The sequence below is a fragment of the Mesoplodon densirostris genome, chromosome 1 (assembly GCF_025265405.1).
Source record: "Mesoplodon densirostris isolate mMesDen1 chromosome 1, mMesDen1 primary haplotype, whole genome shotgun sequence".
NCBI lineage: Eukaryota > Metazoa > Chordata > Mammalia > Artiodactyla > Ziphiidae > Mesoplodon > Mesoplodon densirostris.
In genome coordinates, this window is record NC_082661.1 from 167,065,676 (window position 1) to 167,093,064 (window position 27,389).

Here is a 27,389-nt window from a genome sequence, read left to right on the forward strand (position 1 = left end):
CACTACCAAATGTAAAATCGATAGCTAGTGGGAAGCAGCCACATAGCACAGGGAGATCAGCTCAGTGATTTGTGACCACCCAGAGGGGTGGGATAGGGACCGTGGGAGGGAGACGCAAGAGGGAGGAGATATGGGGATAAATGTATATGTATAGCTGATTCACTTTGTTATACAGCAGAAACTAACACACCATTGTAAAGCAACTATACTCCAATAAAGATGTTAAAAAAATTACTACAACAAAAAGAATCTTCAGTCTTGCAGATTTAGAGACCCACATAAAAAGACTGTAAAAATGTCACTTCCCTTATTTTGATAAATAATAAAAAATTCTTGAATTTCAAACAAACAAAGAAACAAAAAAGAATCAATTACATTTGACCCTTGAACATCTCGGAGGTTAGGGATGCCAACACTCCACACAGTGGAAAATTCGAGTATAACTTAAAATTTGGCCCTCCATTCCTGTGGTTCTGAATCTGCAAATTAAACCAGCCCAGGTTAGTGTAGTACTGTAGTATTTAGCATTGAAAAAAATCCACATATAAGTGGATTCATGCAGTTCAAACCCACGTTGTTCAAGAGTCAACTGTATTTCATCAAACATTTACTGAGAGTGTTCTGTGGGCTAGGCACTCTGCTTAGATGCTGAGGTTAAAAGCACAGTCCCTGCTCTTAAAGGGACTAATTTTGTGCAGGAATCTGCAAACTTTCTATAAAAAGGCAGATAGTACAAAATTTAAGCTTTCCAGGTTATAACTTCTCTAAAGCAGCTATTTAACCCTGACATAGTAGCGCAGAAGCAGACATAGCCAATATGTAAATAAAGTAGCATGACTATTTTCCAATAAAACATATTTTATTAATTCCTATAAGTTTCATGGGTCACAAAATATTCTTCTTCTTTTGATTTTTCAACCAGTTGAAAATGTTAAAAAAAAATAGGGCTTCCCTGGTGGCGCAGTGGTTGAGAGTCCGCCTGCCGATGCAGGGGACACGGGTTCGTGCCCCGGTCTGGGAAGATCCCACATGCCGCAGAGCAGCTAGGCCCGTGAGCCATGGCCACTGAGCCTGCGCATCCGGAGCCTGTGCTCCGCAATGGGAGAGGCCACAACAGTGAGAGGCCCGCGTACCGCAAAAAAAAAAAAAAATAATAATAATAATAAAATTCCTAGCTTGCTACCCATACAAAAACAGGTGGCAGGGCAGATCTGGCCCATGGGCTGTAGCATGCCAACTCTGGATCTAGCAGGTAAGCCTGGAGAGGAAAGAGAGGAGTACCATACATATACACAATACATATATTTACCATTCATATATAGTCTCAGCAACTAGCAGTAGGCTTTAAGAACAGACCTGTTATTTATCTCTGTATCTCTTCAGTCTTAATAGGAAACCAACTTTTGTTTTTTATACTTATGCTAAAACTGATACTTTCTCTAAAACTTTCAGAAATTTTCAAATTTTGCCAAAAAATACTTAGACCCAAGCATTTAGTTTTATTTTCTTGAGTTATATCTTTACAACGAAAGACCAATTATTTCACACATGTATCACATGATGATTATGATTTATGACACTTCGATAATAAATATTGTCTGATTGCTAGCCCTAAAGTACCACCTACAGATAGAAACATATTACATATTTCCTCAAATATCTCCATGCTTTTTGTTTATATTGCTTCCTTTCACCCTCTAATTTTGAGGTTTTTTAAAATGAATATAAAAGCAGAAAAAGAAAAACCTGCCTAACATCTACTGCTGTGGAGCATGGAAACTCAAAGCAAGCAGAACACTTTTCAGGAGCAGCTGGACTACTGTGATAACTGTTGAAGCTGGGTGACGGGTTCACTGGAGTTCTTTGGGGTGTATCTGAAAATTTTCATAATAATTTCTGAGACTATAATGGAGAAAGAAGGTTGACTTATGAGGTCCATTAAATGCCTCAGCAGTGTTAGTTAGGGAGTCCCCAGCACTGTGAGGAAGGCTCATGAATAGTGCCACCTCACTGGCAGGTAGACCACACAGGGCCAAGGCAAAGGCCAGCTAAAGAAGTAGGGGCATGTGACAGAACTTATTAAGTTTCTAGTTTAACAGCTTTTTACAGTTTTTCTGTTAAAGTTATTTTATTTTACACTTTTAAAGTGACTTTTAGTTGTTTTCAGTGCATTTTAGATACAAGGTTCATTTGGGTTCTGTAACAGAATACAATTAGTATGTATAACCTGCTGTGAAAACAAATGTTTCAAATATAGTATCAGTAACACTGATGTCAAAAGCTAAAATTTTAAGGGAAGAGTGAGTTAGTTCATTCCTATTTCATTCCTTTAATATCACACAACATTAGGAACAAATTGTTTCATAATATTTACTTTTATGATATTTTCAATTTTAGGCCAGTATAGTATAGGATTTTTGTTTCTTCTACTCAACATTTTCAAGATTACTATAGTTAAGTAAGTGCAATCCTTGGTTACTGAAAATAAAGAGTATGCAAATACTATTCACCTCACTTTAGTGGTCTTTACCCAGTCTTTCATGTAATAAATACAGTCCTAATATTAATAAGGATCTTTCACTCTGCATTATATAACTTGGTATGGAAAAATAAAATTAAAATGATCAGTAGCCAACCTGTGCTTTCCTCATGTATACCAAAGGTTCTTTAAGATGTTCAGGAGGTGCAGCAGGGTGACTGGGTAAAGGAAACCTGGGGACAAAAAGAGGAAGCTGAGTATTATACATTACTCTTTTTTTTTTTTAAACAAAGAATGCATGTTTTTATTTATTCACTCAACAACCATAGACCTGAGAGCCCACTGCCATGTACTGGTTATATAAAGGTAAGCAGGCCCCTGCCCTCAAAAGTTTCACAACCAGAAGGCAGGCAAGAAAAACTACAAAAGCACCACAAAGGCATATATAGGGGGCAAAGAAGTCAGAGTTTTGTATTTGATACAATTTTCCCTTATGCTAAGAATTGAAAAGTATATACATTACTCTTAATAATTAATCAGTTCGCCTGGTTAGAAATTACTTACCTCTGTAGTCCATGATATACATGAAATAGATATTTGTTAGCAGTTCTATGTGCTTACACAAGGTACAACCTAATAAAACTTTAATTCTTATCCTATGAGTATAGTAGTTTTAAATTAACAATTTAATGACTTGTTAAAAGTTAAAGTGAATTCATAAATTTAGGTAATTTTAAAATTATTTAGCTCTGTAAGTGCTCATATGAAAATTTTCACAACTGTTAATTTTAGTATGTAAGTACTATAACACTTAGAGAAATTTTTTTTAAGTCTGAAGTCTAAAAAAGTCCATTAACTTAGTAATATATCAACTTTTCTCATTTCTCCCAATTTCCTTTTCCATAGGATTGAAATGATAGTAAAAATGCTATCTTTTGTAATAGCCATGTTTTAGTATTAATATATTAAATACATTAATTCACAAATTTAATAAAATTTAAAAAATTTAATGTCTTGAAAATTATGTTTTCTATGTAAATTACATTTTATATTCAAAATGTATTGTTTTTTATTAACAGATTTATTTATTCAACAAATATTTGAGCCATTCTAAGTACTAAGTATATGGTAGGATTAAGACAGTTATCTCTTGTTCTTATGTACCTAGTATTCTAGTGAAGAAAGAGTCAATATTTATAAAAACAAACAAATAAATAAATCAATAGAATAATATAAAATACTAATAAGTGCCATGAGAAAACAAGAGCAAGATAGAGTCAAAAGTGATTTGGAAGGGCAGGGAAGGTGTCTAGAAAAGCTAATATTTGAACCAAGACATGAGTGAAAAGGAGCCAACCATTCAAAGATCTGGGGGAAGAACATTCCAAGTAAAAGGACAGCAAGCTCAAGACTCTGAGGTGGGAAAATGTGGAATGTTTAAAAATCAGAAAAAGCCAGGAGGGTTGAAATGTAATGACTGAGTCACAGAGTGATATAAAATCATAGAGAAGGCAATAGGAGAACACAACAATTTAACATTTAGTTAGACTTTTCAATCTCTTTCACAACAACATATAGCTCCCATTGAAATTAATCATATAACTTGTACTTACAGCAAAGCAACCATGTTCTAACAATCAAGAACCATACACTGAATTCTCAAGAAATTCCTCATCCAAAGGGGGACATCCAAAGGGGGGACACCAGACAGTTTCACTAACTGATTATTTCTGGCTAATTGTTTTTTTCTACTAAAATCTGCATTCCATGTACCTAAACAAATCACCTTTCCCCACTCACAAGTGAAAAAAATAATTGATAATCTCTAGATACTTCAGTATTTCTTCTTATATGCAAGATAGTTTAAAAGCTATATATTTTATACCACTCACTACATCATTTGTAAAGAGACATGTGATTTATAATTAAATATAACTCTTAAAAATTCTTCCATTTTAATGGTAATTATTTATAAACTTAATAAAACTTAGAAATTTAGCATTGAAACTTGAGAGCACTTACTGATGATCTTACAGGTTATTTAATGCTCAAAGAAATTTATCCATATAAAAAGGTAAGAAGTGACAACCCCAAATCATTCATATTAAAACAAAATAAAGTTAGATGTTTATTCAATTGTAAATAGTTAATGAGAACCTACTAAGTTCAAGGTAATAGAGATACAGCAGTTAACAAAACATGTTAAAATCTCTGTCCTTGGGACTTCCCTGGAGGTACAGTGATTAAGACTCCATGCTCCCAATGGAGGGAGCACGAGTTCGATCCCTCGTCGGGGAAGATCTCATATGCCACATCGCGCAGCCAAAACAATAAAAAAAAATGAAATAGAATAGAATAAAAAAGAATTAAACAAAATAAAATAAAATCTCTGTCCTCACGTATTTTACATTTAGTAATACAAAGAGATGAGGGTCCGTAGATAGGAACAATGCAGAACCCTGCATATCACTCTTGACTCCTCCCTCTTCCTATCTCCCTAAATCCCCATAAATGCCACTCATCTTCTCCACCCCACTGACACTGTTTTAGGCAACCAACATTTGTCGCCTGCATTCATCTGACAGATTCATAAGCAGTCTCCCCTGCTTCCACACTATTTTCAACCTACTTGCCAATTTGCCTGGCGGTTAGTCAGGAGCAGTGTCTTCCTTATTCACCAGTGATTGTATTTCCAGTGTCTAGCATATGGCCTGGCACATACTAGATATCTAGTACATTGTTGAATAAATAAAATGCAAATGTGGTTATGTCACTACTTTGCTTAAAATCCTAAAATGGCACCCAAATGCTTTTAGGATCCAGCCTACAAATCCTTGAGTAAGAAGCACATCCTTGCCTACAGATCTAGCATAATCCTTCCCTATGCCCCTTTCCTCTCTACCATCCAACTTTTGTTGCCATACAACTTTTGTTCCTCCAATATACTGCATTCTTTTCCACCTATAAACACTTCTGAACATGTTATTCCCTCGTGCCTAAAGCACTTTTCTTCTCTACCCCTTCCCCTGACTAAATCCAGCTCAGCTTTTTTTTTTTTTTTTTGCTGTATGCGGGCCTCTCACTGTTGTGGCCTCTCCCGTTGCGGAGCACAGGCTCCGGATGTGCAGGCCCAGCGGCCATGGCTCACGGGCCCAGCCGCTCCGCGGCATATGGGATCCTCCCAGACCGGGGCACGAACCTGTATCCCCTGCATCGGCAGGCGGACTCTCAACCACTGCGCCACCAGGGAGGCCCCAGCTCAGCTTTTTGATCTCAGTCTGAGTATTATTTCCTGTGATAAGTCATCATGACATCCCCAATCTGAGTTAAGTGCCTGCCCTATGTACTCCTTGTACTTACCCTATTATAGCACTTACTATATTGTACTATAATTGCCTCTTTAAATTCTCTGTGCCCCACTGGGATGTAAGCTCCATAAAAAGCAAAGACTATCTGCCTAGCTTGTTCACTATCCCAGCACCTAGCTCTGTACATAACACATAACAAGCACATAGTAATATTTAAAACTAAGAGGGCAGGGTGGAGTCAAGATAGCAGTGTGGGAAGATGCCAAGTTACCATCTCCCCATAATTAGGTTCCCTGCTGGCCGCTGGTGGAGGATCCTAACATCCAAGGAGATGAGAGGAACCCCCAAGTGAACTGGTAGGACATGGGGGGACTGAGGGGGGAGGAAAAGTGGAGGCCAGACAGGATCAGCGCCCCTGAGGCTGGGGAGATCAGGAAAGGCACGTGGGAGGGGCCCTCAGGGAGGAGTGGAGGAAGAGCTGAGGGCATTTGCCCCACTGACTTGGGCATGGGGAGACTGCTGAGCTCCCAAGCCGGTCCCCTGCCCTCCAAAGGCACCCACTCCCCATGGCCGCATTGGTCCTGTGGGCATAGGAAGGAGGCCAAGGGGATAAAAGGAGAGGCAGGTGGGAGGGCCCCTCTGCAACCAGAGGAACCAGAACCTCTGGTCTCAGAAGGCGGGGAGCATACCTGGGCCCCTTCTGTTCCATTGAACCTATGCCCCACCTCCCACAGCCCACAGGGCCTTTTCCAGCCCTGTAGGTCCTAAGCATAGGCCCTGCCCACTGCTCAAAACTTGCCCTTGCTTAGGTCCCGCCCTCCAGAGCCAAGGCCTTCCCCACCTGCCCCTTTTTTTTTCTCTTCCCTCCTCCTCTTTTTTACTATTGTGGTACTGTTGAACATTCTGGTTGTTGATTCATCTATATTTTTATTTTTATATACTTTCTAATATATCTGTTAGTTTCCTAGTCTAATTTTTTTAACTTGGTTATTGTTATCTCTCTACTTTTTTTTTTTTGCCACCCCATGTGGCTTGCGGGATATTGGTTCACAAGCGGGGGGGTCGAGCCCAAGCTCCTGTGGTGGGAGCTCCAAGTCCAAACCACTGGACTAACAGAAAACCTCAGACCCCAGGGAATATTCATCACAGTGAGATCTCACAGAGGTCCACATCTCAGCACCAAGACCCAGCTCTACCCAAAAGCCTAAAAACTCCAGTGTTGGAAGCCTCAGGCCAAAGAACCAGTAAGGCAAAAACACAATACCACTCAAAAAAAAAAAAAAAAAAAGAGATGGCCAAAAAATATGTGACAGATGAAGGAGCAAGGTAAAAACCTATCAGACCAAATAAATGAAGAGGAAATAGGCAATCTACTTGAAAAACAATTCAGAGAAAAAACAGTAAAGATGAATCACACACAAGGTTGTCCACTCTCAACACTATTACTCAACATAGTTTTGGAAGTTTTAGCCACAGCCATCAGAGAAGAAAAACAAATAAAAGAAACCAAATTGGAAAAGAAGAAGTAAAGCCGTCATTGTTTGCAGATGACATGATACTATATATAGGGAATACTAAAGATGCTACCAGAAAACTACTAGAGTTAATCAATGAATTTGGTAAAGTAGCAGGATAGAAAATTAATGCACAGAAATCTCTTGCATTCCTACACACTAATAATGAAAAATCTGAATGAAAAATTAAGGAAACACTCCCATTTACCACTGCAACAAAAAGAATAAAATACCTAGGAATAAACCTACCTAAGGAGACAAAAGACCTGTATGCAGGAAACTATAAGACACTGAAGAAAGGAATTAAAGAAGATACAAACAGATGGAGAGATATACCACGTCCTTGCATTGGAAGAACCAACATTCTGAAAATGACTACACTACACAAAGCAATCTACAGATTCAATGCAATCCCTATCAAACTACCAATGGCATTTTTCACAGAACTAGAACAAAAACTTTCATAATTTGTATGGAAACACAAAAGACCCCGAATAGCCAAGGCAATCTTGAGAAAGAAAAACGGAGCTGGAGGAAACAGGCTTCCGGACATCAGACTATACTACAAAGCTATAGTAATCAAGACAGTACGGCACTGGCACAAAAACAGAAATATAGATCAATGGAACAGGATAGAAAGCCCAGAGATAAACCCATGCACATACGGTCACATTATTTTTGATAAAAGAGGCAAGAATATACAATGGAAAATAGACAGCCTCTTCAATAAGTGGTGCTGGGAAGACTGGACAGCTACTTGTAAAAGAATGAAATTAGAACACTCCCTAACACCATACACAAAAATAAATGCAAAATGGATTAAAGACCTAAATGTAAGGCCAGACACTATCAAACTCTTAGAGGAAAACATAGGCAGAACACTCTATGACATAAATCACAGCAAGATCTTTTTGACCCACCTCCTAGAGAAATGGAAATAAATACAAAAACAAATGAGACCTAATGAAACTTCAAAGCTTTGCACAGCAAAGGAAACCATAAACAAGATGAAAAGACAACTCTCAGAATGGGAGAAAATATTTGCAAATGAAGGAGCTGACAAAGAATTAATCTCCAAATTTACAAGCAGCTCATGCAGCTCAATATCAAAAAAACAAACAACCTAATCCAAATATGGGCAAGAGACATAAATAGACATTTCTCCAAAGAAGATATACAGATTGCCAACAAACACATGAAAGGATGTTCAACATCAGTAATCATTAGAGAAATGCAAATCAAAACTACAATGAGGTATCACCTCACACCAGTCAGAATGGCCATCATCAAAAAATCTAGAAAGAATAAATGCTGGAAAGAGTGTGGAGAAAAGGGAACCCTCTTGCACTGTTGGTGGGAATGTAAATTGATACAGCCACTATGGAGATCAGTATGGAGGTTCCTTAAAAATCTAAAAATAGAACTACCATATGACCCAGCAATCCCACTACTGGGCATATACCCTGAGAAAACTATAGTTCGGAAAGCGTCATGTACCACCATGTTCACTGAAGCTCTATTTGCAATATCCAGAACATGGAAGCAGCCTTTGTATCCATCGACAGATGAATGGATGGAGAGCATGTGGCACATGTATACAATGGAATATTACTCAGCTATAAAAAGAAATGAAATTGAGTTATGTGTAGTGAGGTGGATGGACCTAGAGTCTGTCATACAGAGTGAAGTAAGTCAGAAAGAGAAAAGCAAATACCGTGTGCTAACACATATGTATGGAATCTAAAAAAAAAACCAAAATGGTACTGATGAACCCAGTTGCAGGGCAGGAATAAAGAGGTAGACATAGAGAATGGACTTGAGGACACGGGGTGGGAGGGGGAAGCTGTGGCGAAATGAGAGTAGCATCGACATATATACACTACCGAATGTAAAATAGTTAGCTAGTGGGAAGCAGCAGCATAGCACAGGGAGATCAGCTCGGTGCTTTGCGATGACCTAGAGGGGTGGGATAGGGAGGATGGGAGGGAGGCTCAAGAGGGAGGGGATATGGGGACATGTGTAATCATATGGCTGATTCACTTTGGTATACAACAGAAACTAACACAGTATTGTGAAGCAATTATACTCCAATAAAGATAAAAAACAAACAAACAAACAACTAAGAGGGCAAAGAAGAGCTATGATTAGGACACTTTGGAGGTGCCCAGGTCTACCACCTGAGGACTCTTCCAGCTAACACCATGAATGTCTATAAAGACTTACCCAATCTTGTGGTCTAGTGTAAGGTACTCATTATCTAAAATCTTTCCATTTTGGGCCCACTGTAGTTCAGCATTTATACCTCTCCAAGGTATGGTAGACAGTTGCATATATCTACTATAGCAGTAGACTACAGTACATGTTTTTTTTTATAATATATACATATATAGAAGGTTTAAAAAGGTCTATATATTTCTTTAACTTATATTCCTTAAGGGAAAACAATAGGTCTTCTAATTCTTTATAAACTGCTCTACACAAAATACAGTAAAGAATAGGACACAAAGAAATCGGTACATTTTCAATGTAATGACTTTCTTAAATCTTTACAGTAAGTTTAGGATTAACAGTTATAGTAAGTGTCCTCAATTCAACAAATATTTATTTTGTGCCAGCATTGGTGGGTGGCTCAGTAGCTACTTGCTGACTCAACGTCATTTATTTGATGCTATAGGAGATACTCAAAGAAATGTAAGACATAATTCTTGTTTCAGAACACTTTTAATCTAGGGAAGAAACAAGATGTAAATACAGTAAGTACCCTACATACGAACGAGTTCTGTTCCGAGAGTGCATTTGTAAGTCCAATTTGTTCATAAGAACAACAAAGTTAGCCTAGCTACCCAACTAATGCAATCAGCTATATAGTTCCAAACTGTAATAGGTTTATACTTTTCATACAAATAATACATAAAAAACAAACACAAAAAATAAAGAAAACATTTTTAATCTTAACAGTACAGTACCTTGAAAAGTACAGTAGTACAGTACAACAGCTGGCATACAGGGTCTGGCATCGAGTGAACAGGCAAGAAGAGTTACTGACTGGAGGAGGGAGAGGAGGTGGGAGACGGTAGAGCCGAAGGATCATCAGCAACAGGAGATGGAGGGTAAGCTGCAATTTCACTCATGCCTGACATTGGCGGCACAGGTTCTGGTTCCTTGCTGGATTCAGTTCTATCTACTCTCTTGAAAAACCGATCCAGTGATGTCTGGGTAGTAGCTCTTTTTTTCTCATCGAAGATGACACGGTAGCACTGGATTGCATTCTGAATGGCTGCTGCAACCTTCGTGTACCATTCTACGTTCGGGTCCTGTGCCTCAAAAACTAACAGTGCCTCCTCAAGTAAAGAAAATCCTCTTGCCGTTTCCTATGTCATGAATCTCTTCGGCTTTTCAGTTATTTCTTCTTCCTCTTGTCTCACTTTGTCCTTTCCCTGGGCCTCCAATTCCATCAGGTCTTCATGAGAAAGCTCCTCTTGTTGCACAGCAAGGAGTTCAATGAAGTTGTCCTTTTGCAGATCTAGCTTGAAATAAAGATACTGTACTACTGTACTCTATACAGTACTGTACAGTAAAGTACACAAAAGCACAACCACTTGTAGAGGATGCACGCATGTGACAATGTATGCCAGACACATGAACTAACTTACGTGATTGGACATGCAAAGGCACGTTCACATCTTTGAAAGTTCTCAACCTGAAGGTTCATATGTAGGGGATTTACTGTATACGTGAAATGTAGTAAAGTGTATGGCTTTAGAATCAGACAGCTAGAGGTGAAATCCTAGCACTGCCATTTACTAGCTATATGATCTTCAGCAAGTTACTTAAGTGGTCTAAGACTCATTTTTCTCTTCTGTAAAATGATGATAATTATAAATTCTACTTCATAGGGTGGTTATAAAGACTACCTAATACAAGGTAATACCTATAAAGTGCTTACCACAGTGCTGGACATAAAATAAGCATTCAATCAATGTAAATTATCATCAACATAATATTAAGTAGTTATTAACACAATAATAGTTAAACAAAGTAGGCAGTTTTGAAGTGGGAAGAACTAACCTGGGCTAGTGTTACAAGTTTCATGTAATAACAGAATACAGAAATTTTTCTGCTATATTTGTTAAATAAAAATCTGACTAAAATATTTGGAATGTTTAGTAAAATAAGTAAAATGACATGAGCAAATTCCATGTATGATCTGTAGAGCTCACATGTCCACACTTCTATTAGTAATGAGAGTATGGATTTTTTTTTCAGTTCCAATTACTTAACAATAAATATTTCTACTTCACTTTTGCTTTCTTTACTTATCCATCATGGTTTTTGCCAATGAAAAATGCAACAGAATATGCTAAGTTCACTTTATTCTTCTGACTTATGTTAGGAAACACTTCTTCCCACTCCACATGTGCCCTTCCACATGAAAAGAGCTCCCTCACTGTAACATTCTTGGCCTCTCTCCAGGGCTTTACTCATTACACCACAGAAGAGGTTTAATGCCTTCTCCAACTTTTAAATTTTGGAAGAATAAACTGAACACACTCACCAATGCTATTTAACTAGAAGGTTAAGTCTATTTAAGCCTGGAGTTCAGTTAAACAGCTTATTTTGCTCTTGCACTAAGCTATGTCCTCCTACCCAGTCTTTATCACAAATAAAAGTATAATTTTGACCCCCAGTTTGCCTTTATGTCTTATTTTATTTTCTCAATTTGTTCAGAACCCAAGTGAGGAAAAAGGTAGTATTATTGGGCTCCTTCAAATATCTCAACAAGTTATTCAAAATATTCAAAATAAAATATTTATTTAATGTCTATTATGTAGGATATCAAAGATATGACAATGAGTGAAATACTGTCCCTGCCAGCAAGTAAAAAGGCACTCTGTCTCATAGAACAATTTTCAGGAATGCATTATGCCACAAAAATAGCAATCATCAGTAATATCTCCTCAGATGAGAATCTAATATTTGGAATTATACACAGCAGATGCTTTTATTCTGCCCAATATCAGAGACAAAGACACTGAAGTTACAAGCTTTAACAGGCAGAGAGATAAATGATCATGTCCATATTAGTCTAATCAACCGTGGCATTTCTACTACATTTGGGGAATTTTGAAACCTTACTTGTCAGGATAAATGTCTTTTCCTTTGGTGACTAGAACCAAAGGCATGATCACAATCAACTTTAGTTAACAGATAGCATTTTATATGTGATGTTATTTAAGAGGTCAAAAACCAACTCAGAAGATAGCAATAACCAAACAAGCAAATACTAATTTTAAAAACATTGTTGGGTTTCCCTGGTGGTGCAGTGGTTGAGAATCCGCCTGCCAATGCAGGGGACACGGGTTCCAGCCCTGGTCCGGGAAGATCTCACATGCCGTGGAGCAACTAAACCTGTGCGCCACAGCTACTGAGCCTGCGCCCTAGAGCCCGTGAGCCACAACTACTGAGCCCATGTGCTGCAAGTACTGAAGCCCGTGCGCCTAGAGCCCATGCTCTGCAACAAGAGAAGCCACTTCAATGAGAAGCCCGCACACCACAACGAAGGGTAGCCCCCCGATCACCACAACTAGAGAAAGCCCACGTGCAGCAATGAAGACCCAATGCAGCCAAAAATAAAATAATAAAATAATAAATAAATTAAAAAAACAAAAAACAAAAACGTGTGTCTAAGCACAAATCCACAAGCATTCATCTGAGTCTCTTTGTTTTACAGACAATTCTGGTAAACTGGGTTATCTCATTTCCCAGTTAACAGCAGATTAGAAGGAGCAAATTGGAAATGGGAGTGTGAGAAACTAGAGAATGCTAGAGACACATTGATAGCAGGAAAAAAAGAAAAGAAAAAAAGACTTAAGAACTCTATTAGATTATAAACTCCATGAAGGCAGAAATTGTGTTCATTGCTCTATGCTATATTCCCAGTGCCTGGCATAGTGCTAGAAATAAATGATGAATAATGGAATATTAAATAAACTACAAAAGCTAACATTTGGGATCTATATTTTTTGTAATGACAAATAGTTCTGTACACTGCAGCAGACTCTGAGAACAAATCCAGATAAATAAAAACAGTAATGTTCTTAATAATGACACCAATTTTTTTAAAAAAAGAGTTAATTGTGTTTAAAATGATCAGTTTACAAAGACAGAACGACAATATCCAAAATGGCAACAATAAAAAGAACATTGGTAAGCTTAAATTATCCAAAATATTAACTGATGAGAAATATCATATTTCTTAATTACACTGGATAAATGAATTAGTATAAAAATTTTGGCAATAAAAAAAACCCACCTATTAATTCTCAGGCAAGACTGTAATTTTTAATAGTATTAACTTACTTGAAATGCCATATAAATACTAATGAGAAATAATAACAATCAGTACACATAGCAATACTATATTCGTTACTTACAAAGCAAATACAGCTAAACATAAGAGTATCTCAAAATAGGTAGGAAAAACTCACACACTCAGTTCACTATACACAGCATTCTGAAGTTTCTTCTCCCAACCTATTTAAAAAAAGGAATAAAATATACAAACATATTAGTTTTAAAAATAAACATACATTACAATTAAATTTATCTCACAAAAACTTTAACATCCCATTCATTTGTGAAAGAACTTTATCAAACTTCCAGTTGCTGTGTAAAGTGTTATACTAAGGAATTATTTCTTATATATTTACCAATATCCCTTGGCTAACACTAAGTAGCAAAGTCATCAACATGATTTATTATTATAAAACTATGGCACCATTTTCTTAAGATGAGAAGAATATTTCCTTCTTCCACTGTTAAGGTACTCAATGAATGCCAAAATCTTTGGCTATTGCACTACCAGAGCTAAGAGAAATGTGCCAAGGGAAGGGCAAGAAACAGCCAGGCACTTGACAAAGATTACAAGTAATTCGTGACAATTAACTAGTCATTAAACTCCTAAACAAGAGATGTAGATTATTATGAGGCACCATCAGTCAGATCAGTTCGCTTGGCTGCTAACTACTTGAACTTTTATGGGCAAGTAAACCACTTAATATCTCAGTTCCCATGTGCAAGGGCTGCTAAACAGCTTGCTCTAAAAAAGTTGGGATTTTCTTCTGTTTTCTTTGAAAGGGTAGAAAAGAGGAGAGAAAAGAAACATAGGAGAGAAAAGAAGCAGAGAAGGAAAAAAGGCACAAATGAAAGGTAAAAGACAAGTTACTTAACTAGGGAGATTCTTAATACATTCAGGATGTATTTTGACCAGGAAGGTAAACAGTATTTAAAACTGATTAATGTAAAGCAGTCATTCCCACAGTGTTCCTGAATTTTTGCAGCATTTCTGCAGAAATATCTGAAAGTTCTAATTCTCCCCAAATAGAAACCTATCCAGCCACTGTTTCACAATTTTGGATGAGTAATTGGCTGTGGATACAGTATTCCCTCAAAATAAAGTATTTCTTTATTTTGCCTTAAAGAATCAGAGAAGGAAAACAAGCAACTTACAAACCTGATATTTTAAAGAATTCCTTAATATCTTCTTTTAGTGATTCAAGTTTAATCTCAGGTCTCTGAAGACTGGCCTATTTAGAAAGAAGAAGAAAAAGAAGAAAGGAAAAGACAGAGGTCAAAAGTAAGTCATTTGGGATGATATTTAACGCTAATGAAAGTTTTAAAAAGGAATGTCCAAATGTGCACACTATCTAAAAAATCCCCTTTGAGGTCAGAGCATCTGAGTATCTGGAATAGCTCATAAGAGAGAAGACTTTTTCACCCACTCTTGAAATAGAGGACCTGTGATAATATACTATAGTCTACTTAAAATATTAAATCTTGCAGCTTATGAATAGTTAACATCTTCACCTAAGCATTTTATTTTTATGAACATTTAACATCTATTTTTCTAATAGGAAAAATACTCAGATTTTATAAATTCATTCTCTTAATATTATACTTAGCATATATAGCAGCTACATTCACCTAATAACCAAAAACTCTGTTGCGTCCATATAACTGGAGCTTTGAACAGTGTCATCTTTGGATCGCTGCTCTGTAAACCTGCATTTGTTGTACATATTTATGGAAAATACATAAAACTACTCACTCACAAATGCTTATTAGTGTCTCCTTCATCTTCAATTGCATGATTTCTATTCTACTGGGTTTTCACACTGTAATTTTTACCAAAAATACTAATTTCTCCAACTTATAATGGCTTCAGTTACCTTCAAAGTGTTTATCTTTCATCACCTAGCTCTATCAAATTCTAGAGGCATATTTTTTAAGAAGGTATTTCTATTAGGGTATCTCATAAGCATTTTAAATCTTAGAAATCAAAAACTGATCTTATCTTCCACTTACTGCCTTTCTCCTCTTCTATTTTTAATGCTCATCCATGAAATTACCATTCACCAAATCTTCCAACTCAGAAACTTTTGTTATTCTCAATTCTACTCTAATTCTTCTACGATTCAACCCCTTTCTGGGAAGATGGCATTGGTGGCAGTGAGCTTTTTTTAAATCTTCCTGATCTCCACATAAAAACAGACCAAGCAACTAGAGAGCAAAACCAAAATTCCATGGGAAACATTTACAACCAAACTTGGCGATCAGATATTCCTCACAAACCTAAAATATAAGCAGTTGTGGACAAACCAACAGCCACATGACCTGTATGGTATTAGCATCTACACAGGAAAAAGCAGAGGGGTATCTGATAGATATGAAAAGAGGAGAACCCCAAAATAGCCAGCAAATATCCACTGGAACATATGATGAGCTAATTTTAGAACAGGAGCTGACAATGGGAGGGGTTTTGTCTAATCCAACACAGCAGATGAGGTCTGAAGACACTGGTGCAGCCTAGCACCTATGAATTCTTGAAACTGGCTGGCCAGGGTCCCTTTCTCCCTTTCTGAGAAAAACTTGATAGAGTAATAAAAATTGAGGATGACAGGGAACCAACTTATTACCTTGAAAACTGATAAATAAATGAAAAGGCATTTATCTAGCCTGCCTTTCCTACAGGAACTGTACCACTTGGTAACCAAATAATAGATAAGGGGAAATGTCTCTTTATAAAAATATTCCAGCTAATAACCAAAACAGATATGATATAATTAGAATATCACCATTTTGCAATCCCTAATCAATTCTAGGCATTGAGCAGAAACAGCTATTAACTTTGCAAAAAGACAACCAGCAATTATGTGCTTCTCAATGAAAGAAAACTCCAGTGCCAATAGTCGTGGTCACTGAGATGGCACCTGAGCCTGATCAAAGCCTCTGGGTCCAGCTGTCAACTTACACGTCATACAATCTGCACCATGAGTGTGTAATCAGAAAAATCCAGGTTGTGAGAAATCCTAAAGGTCAAATGGCCCAGTTCTCCAGCTGATCAATTGCAAGGGGGAAAAAAAGGAAGGAGAGAAAACCTGTAGATTTTAAAAGACTTAAAAGGTATATCAAAGAATCTTTTTTTAGTTGGCAAGACTCAGAGCATCCAGGGGTATATATTTGGTTAATGAAACTATCAAGAAATGCAGTAAAGTGATTACCATAAAAATCAGGTCCTCTGGGAGGGAGGGACTTGTGATTGGGGTGTGACAAATGGAGAGGTTTCTGGTGTGGCTGGCAACATTTCACTTTTTTACCAGGGTGGTTGTTTAAGGTCGTTCATCTTATAATAATTCATTACATTATAGATTTGTTTTGTGTAGCTTTTGTTTGTGTTTTACTTTACAACAAACAGGGAAAAAAAAGAAAAAAGAAAAATACATCCCCCCAATGTATTCCTTCTCTCCACTCTAAAGTCCCACTTTATTAAGGCAACCTGATTTTTCTGTTTATAGGTCAAGGAGGAAGAAACATGGCCAGCTCCCCATCTGGCATGTGTACTTTCTTCTTTTTGTTTTTTAATTGGAGTACAGTTGATTTACAATGTTGTGTTAGTTTCAGATGTACAACAAAGTGAATCAGTTATACATATACATATCTCCACTCTTTTTTAGATTCTTTTCCCACATAGGCCATTACAGAGTATTGAGTAGAGTTCCCTGTGCTATACAGTACATCCTTATTAGTTATTTATTTTATATATAGTAGTGCTGCCACCTTATTTAAGTTGCAACTACCCCCCACCTGGCATTTTCACACCACCTTACTCTACTTTTTCTTCTTTCTTAGCATTTATGCCTCTTAGTATACTGTATGATTTATTTACTATGTTTATTGGTATACTATCTCCCTATACTAGAAGTGGTAAGCTCGACCAGGGCAGATATCTTTTTCTGTTGTTCCCCTTTGTATCCTAAGTGCCTAGAATAGTTATTTTCACATAGTAGATGCTCAATAAATGTTTATTGAATAAATGAACCAATTTCTCCCTTTTCCAATCCATATTCCAGCATCTTCTTCCTAAAACGTAAGCCTTTCTCAGCTGTGGATCTCCACAGCATATATAAGAAATCTAAACTTTTCAACAGGACACACTGGGACCTTCACAATGTAGACCAACTTATCTCTCCAAATTCATCAGCTGCTGCTCCACCAAGCCAACAACATCCTCTCTTTTTTCACACCTCCTCCCTGACACCCTACACTCTAGCCACAGTGAGCTATAATCACTGATACCCTAAACGTCAAATACTTTAGGGTTCCAGGCTTTTGTTCATATTGTTTCCTCAGATATAAGAGCTCCCTCAACACTTTGGCAAATACCTACTAGCTTCCACTTCCAGACATCCCTCAAATATCACCTACTTTCCCAACTACCCCACCTGCTACCTGCAAAGATAGTACATGCTATTCCTCTGTGAGAGCACTTACCCAATTACACTGCAATTTTCAGCTCACCTATCTTTTTTTTTTTTTTTTTTTTGAGGTACGCGGGCCTCTCACCGTTGTGGCCTCTCCCGTTGCGGAGCACAGGCTCCGGACGCGCAGGCCCAGCAGCCGTGGCTCACGGGCCCAGCCGCTCCGCGGAATGTGGGATCCTCCCAGACCAGGGCACGAACCCGTGTCCCCTGCATCGGCAGGCGGACGCTCAACCACTGCGCCACCAGGGAAGCCCCCTATTTCTCTTTTTAACTCTTAAATTCAAAGGCCAGAAAATGTCTTCATTTCTGCATCCCAATTGTTACTTGTCATTAACTGTTGCTTGACAAAATTATATTGACCAAACCATGTTCTATTCTTTTCAACTAATTTCCCCTCAAATAAACAAGGAACTTTATAAAACTTATGTTTAACTGAAGAGACTGGTTTCCAGTCTGTAATTCCTAGGATTTTAAAAGCTGCAAAACCCTTCTTATTATTCAAGAGTATCAAGGCAAAAGGAAATAGGTTTTCTTTTTACTAAGTCTGTATTTGGAAATGACTCAGAAGCAGCAAAATTTAAAGAATTTCAAGAGAAAAAAATGATTATTCCTCCTAAGCATTTTCAATACTTCAAGTTGCTAGATCTCCTAGATATACGTTTTTTAAATATTTATTTATTTATTGGCTGTGTTGGTTCTTCGTTGCTGCACGTGGGCTTTCTCTACTTGTGGAGAGCAGGGGCTGCTCTTTGTTGTGGTGTGCGGGCTTCTCATTGCAGTGGCTTCTCTTGTTGCAGAGCACAGGCTGAAGGCACACGGGCTTCAGTAGCTGCAGCACGTGGGCTCAGTAGTTGTGGCCCACGGGCTCTAGAGCACAGGTTCAATAGTTGTGGCACACGGGCTTAGTTGCTCCGCAGCATGTGGGATCTTCCCAGACCAGAGCTCAAACCCGTGTCCCCTGCATTGGCAGGCGGATTCTTAACCACTGCGCCATCAGGGAAGTCCTCCTAGATATACTTTTTGATATCAAAGGCAAATCAAAATTCATTAATCATCTAAGCTAATTATAAGAATCTTGAGAAATTTGAGACTCAGAAGCAGGACAGTCTCAGGAGGACAATGTGATAAGGCACAGCAATTCTCAAACATGTTTTAGCAGCATAATCCTTTTTTTCAAATGAAATCTGAACCCTATCGGAACCCAATTATATAAAACACATTGAAAGTGATATTACTAGACAATGAAAACAATGAGTCTTTTCTCATTGACTAAGGTATGACTAACATTAAAAAGGTACAGCTTGGGCTTCGCTGGTGGCGCAGTGGTTGAGAGTCCGCCTGCCGATGAAGGGGACATGGGTTCGTGCCACAGTGCGGGGGGATCCCGCGTGCCGCGGAGCGGCTGGGCCCGTGAGCCATGGCCGCTGAGCCTGCGCGTCCGGAGCCTGTGCTCCGCAACGGGAGAGGCCACAACAGTGAGAAGCCCATGTACCGCAAAAAAAAAAAAAAAAAAAAAAAAAAAGGTACAGATTTATTCTGCTATGTTCTCAATACCTAATTTATTTTTGTATTTTGTTTTATTTGCTCAAAAAAAAAAAGATTCTGATTCAAAGAGATAGGTGTTTACATTGTTAACAGCCCTCCTGGCAATCTCAGCACACTCCCAAACAAACTGCTGCAGGAAATCAAAAGAGAAGTAGGCAGCTGGAATTTTTTATTTTGAAGACAAATCACTAAAAGTATTTATCACAAATACAAAAATCAGAAAAGGGCTTCTGATACCTAGAACTGCGGAAACTATGCATCCCATAGTATTACTACCATGTGACGTGTTCTCACATCAGATGTTGTCCCATATCTCAGCAGTGCACCAGGATGGGGGCTCGTGTTGAGCAGATGCACCTTCACTTGGCCTGGCCCATGCCTGTCACTGTATACCCCCGGCAGTACTGCCTCCCTTGTACAATGTACCATGAGTGGACGTGTGCAAGCCCAAATATTTGGAAAGACCAGTGCAGATTTACATCCTTCCTCACCAATGACACATTTCTAAGTGTCCAAACAAACATATGAAGAGATGAAAGAAACAGGGTTTTGGTTTTTCTTCCTCTAGGATCTATGCAGAAACAAGTTAATGTGAAATCACAATAGTGGATTATGGAGTACTTGATATAACAATGCATTTGAAAGAGTGTTGCTTCTTAATATAATGATTAACTTAAGTATTTTTAAGTGAATAGAATGTTTTCAGAATCCTTGGATATAACAGAGCATAGTTCTAAAACCACTTGGGGGGCTTCCCTGGTGGCGCAGTGGTTGAGAATCTGCCTGCCGATGCAGGGGACATGGGTTCGAGCCCTGGTCTGGGAAGAGCCCACATGCCATGGAGCAACTAGGCCCATGTGCCACAACTACTGAGCCTGCACGTCTGGAGCTTGTGCTCCGCAACAAGAGAGGCCGCGACAGTGAGAGCCGCGTGCACCGCGATGAAGAGTGGTCCCCGCTCGTTGCAACTAGAGAAAGCCCTCGCACAGAAACGAACAACAACACAGCATAAATAAATAAATTAATTAATTTAAAAAAAACACCACTTGGGACTAAATGAGAGTGAGATTTTGCGGGACTAGATGAGAGTGAGATTTGGCATCAGAGGACCTGCAAACATCTCTCAGCCTTTTTTGTTACCTTGGTCCAGTCAGTTAACCTCTCTGTCTCAATTTTCTTCTTTATTTAATGAGGAATATAATACCTGAGCTAGGTTATCAGGAGACTCAACCAGAAAATCTGTCAAAGTTATTTTTAGGCTGGGAAATCCAATATAAGTTAAAATTGTGTTATAAGATGTGCCCAGATGGCAGTAGACTAAATGTAGAAGATTGGCAGGGAAGGATGGACTGGAGGTAGAGGTTTTTAAAATATCTATAACAAAAGTTAAGCCTTCTTTTAAACAAAACTTCTTTTACCTCACTAAAAGAACTGGTAAAAAATATGTTCAAAATCTAATTAGCAAGAGAGTGTACAGTACATTCCTAGCCATGGCCCTGCATACAATTTACCAATTTACTTATGTTGATATTTCTGACATCCTCCACCATTCTGTGTTCTAAAAACACCTGGCCATCTCCACTCCAACCCCAAATCCACCAGCACACACACATTCGCACACATGCACACACACACATCCAGTTTCATTCTACTTCCACCAGAACAGGCTTAATCCAAAGCATTGCTCACTGGCAATCTTAAATTTCTAAAATTGATGAGTAAAGGAAATTGGAGAAGCAAAGTGGTTGAAGTTGTGGTGGGGTCAAAAAAGCCAGGAGATAAACTGAGGCTAAATACTCATGAAGTACAAACCAAGGCAGAGGAAGGTTTACAAAATGGGTTCCAAAAACCCTCTGATTCTCTCTAAAGATGTCCCATCCCTCTCCACTTCTCATGATGCCACTGTGCCAACCCTGGGCTTCATCTTTCTCTGCCTGAAGAATCACAGAATTTCAGGGTTAGAAGGGACTATAGAGTTCTTCTAGGTCGACTAACCATTAATGACTGACTCTCCTCTCCAAGGGATTTTCTAGCTTAGAAACTCTCACTTAGAAACTCTAAGCTAGTTTTCCCCACCTTTAGTCAATTCCATCTTTGAACTATTCTGTTAGAAAATCCTTTATTATGAACTAAAATTGATTCCCCTTAACATCTGCCACCACCATGTGTGCCCCCCCACCCACCCCAAGGTCACAGAAAATATGCTGAATCACTTTTCTGTGAGAGATCTTCAAATATTTGAATTTAACTACTGTGTCTTCCCTGAAAGCTTCTCAAGGTCACATACATTTCTAGGTTCTCCAAGATCTCTTCATATGACAGATTCTCCTTACCACCCTGGCCATCCTTGTCTGAGCAAAGTCCAGTCCCAACTTCAGATTCAACGGAGAATTAAAACCTTTACAGACAAGCGAAAGCTAAGAGAATTCAGAACCACCAAACCAACTTTACAGTAAATGCTAAATGAACTTCTCTAGGCAGGAAACACAAGAGAAGGAAAACACCTACAATAACAAACCCAAAACAATTAAGAAAATGGTAACAGGAACATACATATTAATAATTACTTTAAATGTAAATGGATTAAATGCTCCAACCAAAAGACATAGACTGGCTGAATGGATAAAAAAGCAAGACCCATATATATGCTGTCTACAAGAGGCCCACTTCAGACCTAGGGATACATACAGACTGAAAGTGAGGGGATGGAAAAGATATTACACACAAAAGGAAATCAAAAGAAAGCTGGAGTAGCAATGCTCATATCAGGCAAAATAGACTTTAAAATAAAGACTATGACAAGAGACCAAGAAGGACACTACATAATGATCAAGGGATCAATCCAAGAAGAAGACATAACAATTGTAAATATTTATGCAACCAACACAGGAGCACCTCAATATATAAGGCAAATGCTAACAGCCATAAAAGGGGAAATCAACAGTAATACAATCATAGTAGGGGACTTTAACAGCCCACTTTCACCAATGGACAGATCATCCAAAATGAAAATAAATAAGGAAACACAAGCTTTACATGACACATTAAACAGGATGCACTTAATTGATATTTGTAGGACATTCCATCCCCAAACAACAGAATACACATTCTTCTCAAGTGCTCATGGAAGATTCCCCAGTATAGATCATATCTTGGGTCACAAATCAAGCCTTGGCAAATTTAAGAAAATTGAAATCATATCAAGTATCTTTTCCGACCACAACACTACGAGACTAGATATCAATTACAGGGAAAACACTGTAAAAAATACAAACACATGGAGGCTAAACAATAAGCTACTAAATAATCAAGAGATCACTGAAGAAATCAAAGAGGAAATCAAAACATACCTAGAAACAAATGACAATGAAAACACGATGACCCAAAACCCATGGGATGCAGCAAAAACTGTTCTAAGAGGGAAGTTTATAGCAATACAATCCTATCTCAAGAAACAAGAAACATCTCAAATAAACCACCTAATCTTACACCTAAAGCAATCAGAGAAAGAAGAACAAAAAGACCCCAAAGTTAGCAGAAGGAAAGAAATCATAAAGATTGATGAGAAATCAATGAAAAAGAAATGAAGGAAACAGTAGCAAAGATCAAAAAACTAAAAGCTGGTTCTTTGAGAAGATAAACAAAATTGATAAACCATTAGCCAGACTCATTAAGAAAAAAAGAGAGAAGACTCAAATCAACAAAATTAGAAATGAAAAATGAGAAGTAACAAATGACACTGCAGAAATAAAAAGGATCATGAGAGATTACTACAAGCAGCTATATGTCAATAAAATGGACAACCTGGAAGAAATGGACAAATTCTTAGAAAAGCACAACCTTCTGAGACTGAACCAGGAAGAAATAGAAAATATAAACAGACCAATCACAAGCACTGGAAGTGAAACTGTGATTAAAAAGCATCCAACAAACAAAAGCCCAGGATCAGATGGATTCACTGGTGAATTGTATCAAACATTTAGAGAAGAGCTAACGCCTATCACTCTCAAACTCTTCCAAAATATAGCAGAGGGAGGAACATTCCCAAACTCATTCTTTGAGACCACCATCACTCTGATAACAAAACCAGACAAAGATGTTACAAAAAAAGAAAACTACAGGCCAATATCACTGATGGACATAGATGTAAAAATCCTCAACAAAATACTAGCAAAAGAATCCAGCAGCACATTAAAAGGATCATACACCATGATCAAGTGGGGTTTTTCCCAAGAATGCAAGGATTCTTCAATTTACTCAAATCAATCAATATGATACACCATGTTAACAACTGAAGGATAAAAACCATATGATTATCTCAATAGATGCAGAAAAAGCTTTTGAAAAAATTCAACACCCATTTATGATAAAAACTCTCCAGAAAGTAGGCATAGAAGGAACTTACCTCAACATAATAAAGGCCATATATGACAATCCCACAGTTAACATCATTCTCAATGGTGAAAAAGTGAAACCATTTCCACTAAGATCAGGAACAAGACAAGGTTGCCCATTCTCACTGCATTTATTCAACATAGTTTTGGAAGTTTTAGCCACAGCAATCAGAGAACAAAAAGAAATAAAAGGAATCCAAATCAGAAAAGAAGAAGTAACACTGTCACTGTGTGCAGATGACATGATACTATACATAGAGAATCCTAAAGATGCTACCAGAAAACTACCAGAGTTACTCAATGAATGTGGTAAAGTAGTAGGATACAAAATTAATGCACAGAAATTTCTTGCATTCCTGTACACTAATAATGAAAAATCCAAAAGAGAAATTAAGGAAACACTCCCATTTACCACTGCAACAAAAAGAATAAAATACCTAGGAATAAACCTATCTAAAGAGACAAAAGACTTGTATGAAGAAAACTATAACACACTGATGAAAGAAATTAAAGATGATACAAACAGATGGAGAGATATACCATGTTCTTGGACTGGAAGAATTAACATTGTGAAAATGACTATACTACACAAAGCAATCTACAGATTCAATGCGATCCCTGTCAAACTACCAGTGGCATTTTTCACAGAACTAGAGCAAAAAATTTCACAATTTGTATGGACACACAAAGACCCCAAATAGCCAAAGGAATCTTGAGAAAGAAAAACAGAGCTGGAGGATCAGGCTCCCTGACTTCAAACTATACTACAAAGCTATAGTAATCAAGACAGTATGGTATTTGCACAAAAACAGAAATACAGATCAATGGAACAGGATAGAAAGCCCAGAGATAAACCCATGCACATATGGTCACCTTATCTTTGATAAAGGAGGCAAGAATATACAATGGAGAAAAGACAGCCTCTTCAATAAGTGGTGCTGGGAAAACTGGACAGTACATATGAAAGAATGAAATTAGAACACTCCCTAACACCATACACAAAAATAAACTCAAAATGGATTAAAGACCTAAATGTAAGGCCAGACACTATCAAACTCTTAGAGGAAAACATAGGCAGAGCACTGTATGACATAAATCACAGCAAGATCCTTTTTGACCCACCTCCTAGAGAAACAGAAATAAAAACAAACAAATGGGGCCTAATGAAACTTAAAAGCTTTGGCACAGCAAAAGAAACCATAAACAAGATGAAAAGACAACCCTGAGAATGGGAGAAAATATTTGCAAATGAAGCAAATGACAAAGGATTAATCTCCAAAATATACAAGCAGCTCATGCAGCTCAATATCAAAAAAACAAACAATCCAATCCAAAAATGGGCAGAAGACCTAAATAGACATTTCTCCAAAGAAGATATACAGATTTGCAACAAACACATGAAAAGATGCTCAACATCACTAATCATTAGAGAAATGCAAATCAAAACTACAATGAGGTATCACCTCACACCAGTCAGAATGGCCATCATCAAAAAATGTACAAACAATACATGCTGTAGCGGGTGTGGAGAAAAAGGAACCCTCTTGCACTGTTGGTGGGAATGTAAAGTGATACAGCCACTACGGAGAACAGTATGGAGGTTCCTTAAAAATCCAAAAATAGAACTACCATATGACCCAGCAATCCCACTACTGGGCATATACTCTGAGACAACCATAATTCAAAATGAGTCATGTACCACAATGTTCATTGCAGCACTATTTACAATAGCCAGGACGTGGAAGCAACCTAAGTGTTGGTCGACAGATGAATGGATAAAGAAGATGTGGCACATATATACAATGGAGTATTACTCAGCCATAAAAAGAAACGAAATTGAGTTATTTGTAGTGAGGTGGATGGACCTAGAGTCTGTCATACAGAGTGAAGTAAGTCAGAAAGAGAAAAATAAATACCATATGCTAACACATATATATATGAAATCTAGAAAAAATAAGTGGTTCTGAAGAACCTAGGGGCAGGACAGGAATAAAGATGCAGATGTAGAGAATGGACTTGAGGAGACAGGGAGGGGGAAGGGTAAGCTGAGACGAAGTGAGAGTGTGGCATTGACATATATACACTGACAAATGTAAAACAGATAGCTAGTGGGAAGCAGCGCACAGCACAGGGAGATCAGATTGGTGCTTTGTGACCAACTAGAGGGGTGGGATAGGGAGGGTGAGAGGGAGGTGCCAGAGGGAGGGGATATGGGGATACATATATACGTATAGCTGATTCACTTTGTTATACAGCAGCAACTAACACAACAGTGTAAAGCAATTATACTCCAATAAAGTTGTTAAAAAAAATAAAAATTACTGAGGATCCAAGATTACTTTTGTTTATGTGGATTAGATCTACTGATATTTACAGTAATAGAAACTAATACAGAAAAATGAAACCTATTTGTTTATTAGTATGGAAGTTTTTCAAAAAATTAAAAATTGAATTTCCATATGGTCCAAGAATTCCAAATCTACATGTATACTCAAAAGAACTGAAAGCAGGGACTTGAACAGATATTTGTACACTCATGCTCAAAGCAGCATTATTCATAACAGTTAAAATGTGGACACAACCCAAGTGTCCACAGATAAATGAATGGATAAAGAAAATGTTGTATATATAATGGAATACTATTCAGCCTTAAAAAAGGAAGACAATTCTGACGCATCTACAACACGGATAAACCTTGAGGACATTATGCTAAGCAAAATAAGCCAGTCAGAAAAAGAGAAATGCTGTATGATTCCATTTATATGAGCTATCTAGAACAGTCAAATTCACAGAGACAGAAAGTAAAATGGTAGTAGCCAGGGACTGTGAGGAGGAAGGAATGGGAAGTTAGTGCTTAACGGGTACAGAGTTTCAGTTTGGGATGATGAAAAAGTTCTGGAGATGGATGGTGAAAATGGTTGCACAGTAATGTGAATGTACTTAATGCCACTGAACCGTACAGTTAAAAATGGTTAAAATCTAAATTTTGTGTTTGTTTTACCACAATAAAAATATTTGTTGGGACTCCCCTGGTGGTCCAGTAGTTAAGCCTCCGCACTACCAATGTAGGGGGTCTGGGTTCAATCCCTGGTCAGGGAACTAAGATCCCACATACCCCAACTAAGCCCATGCACTGCAACTAGAGAAGCCCGCGCACCACAACAAAGAGACCACACAGCCAAAAAAAAAATTTGTCAATTCATCTTAAAATAACAATGTAAATCCATTGTATATTAACCTAAATATTTTTATTTAAAAGAACTGTATTTTCAGAAACAAGAATTAGTGAGAAAGAGGCACTGTTTTACATTTTTGCAAATGTCTTTGAT

The 27,389-nt window shown here is 37.8% G+C and overlaps 1 protein-coding gene across 3 annotated transcripts in view; it reads right to left on the reverse strand.

The window, feature by feature from the left end:
* Positions 1 to 27,389, reverse strand: part of TBC1D19 (TBC1 domain family member 19) — a 165,450-nt gene that overhangs the window by 118,376 nt on the left and 19,685 nt on the right. For 2 of the 3 annotated variants that reach the window (XM_060091586.1, XM_060091580.1), the window contains exons 2-4: positions 14,815 to 14,887; positions 13,790 to 13,835; positions 2,637 to 2,712 (exon numbers count right to left, since the gene is read on the reverse strand). In XM_060091586.1, coding sequence (XP_059947569.1) covers positions 2,637 to 2,712; positions 13,790 to 13,835; positions 14,815 to 14,887 — 195 coding nt within the window. Of the gene's footprint in view, positions 1 to 2,636; positions 2,713 to 10,267; positions 10,766 to 13,789; positions 13,836 to 14,814; positions 14,888 to 27,389 lie in introns of those variants that run through there. The other variant, XM_060091591.1, reaches the window with a different exon arrangement.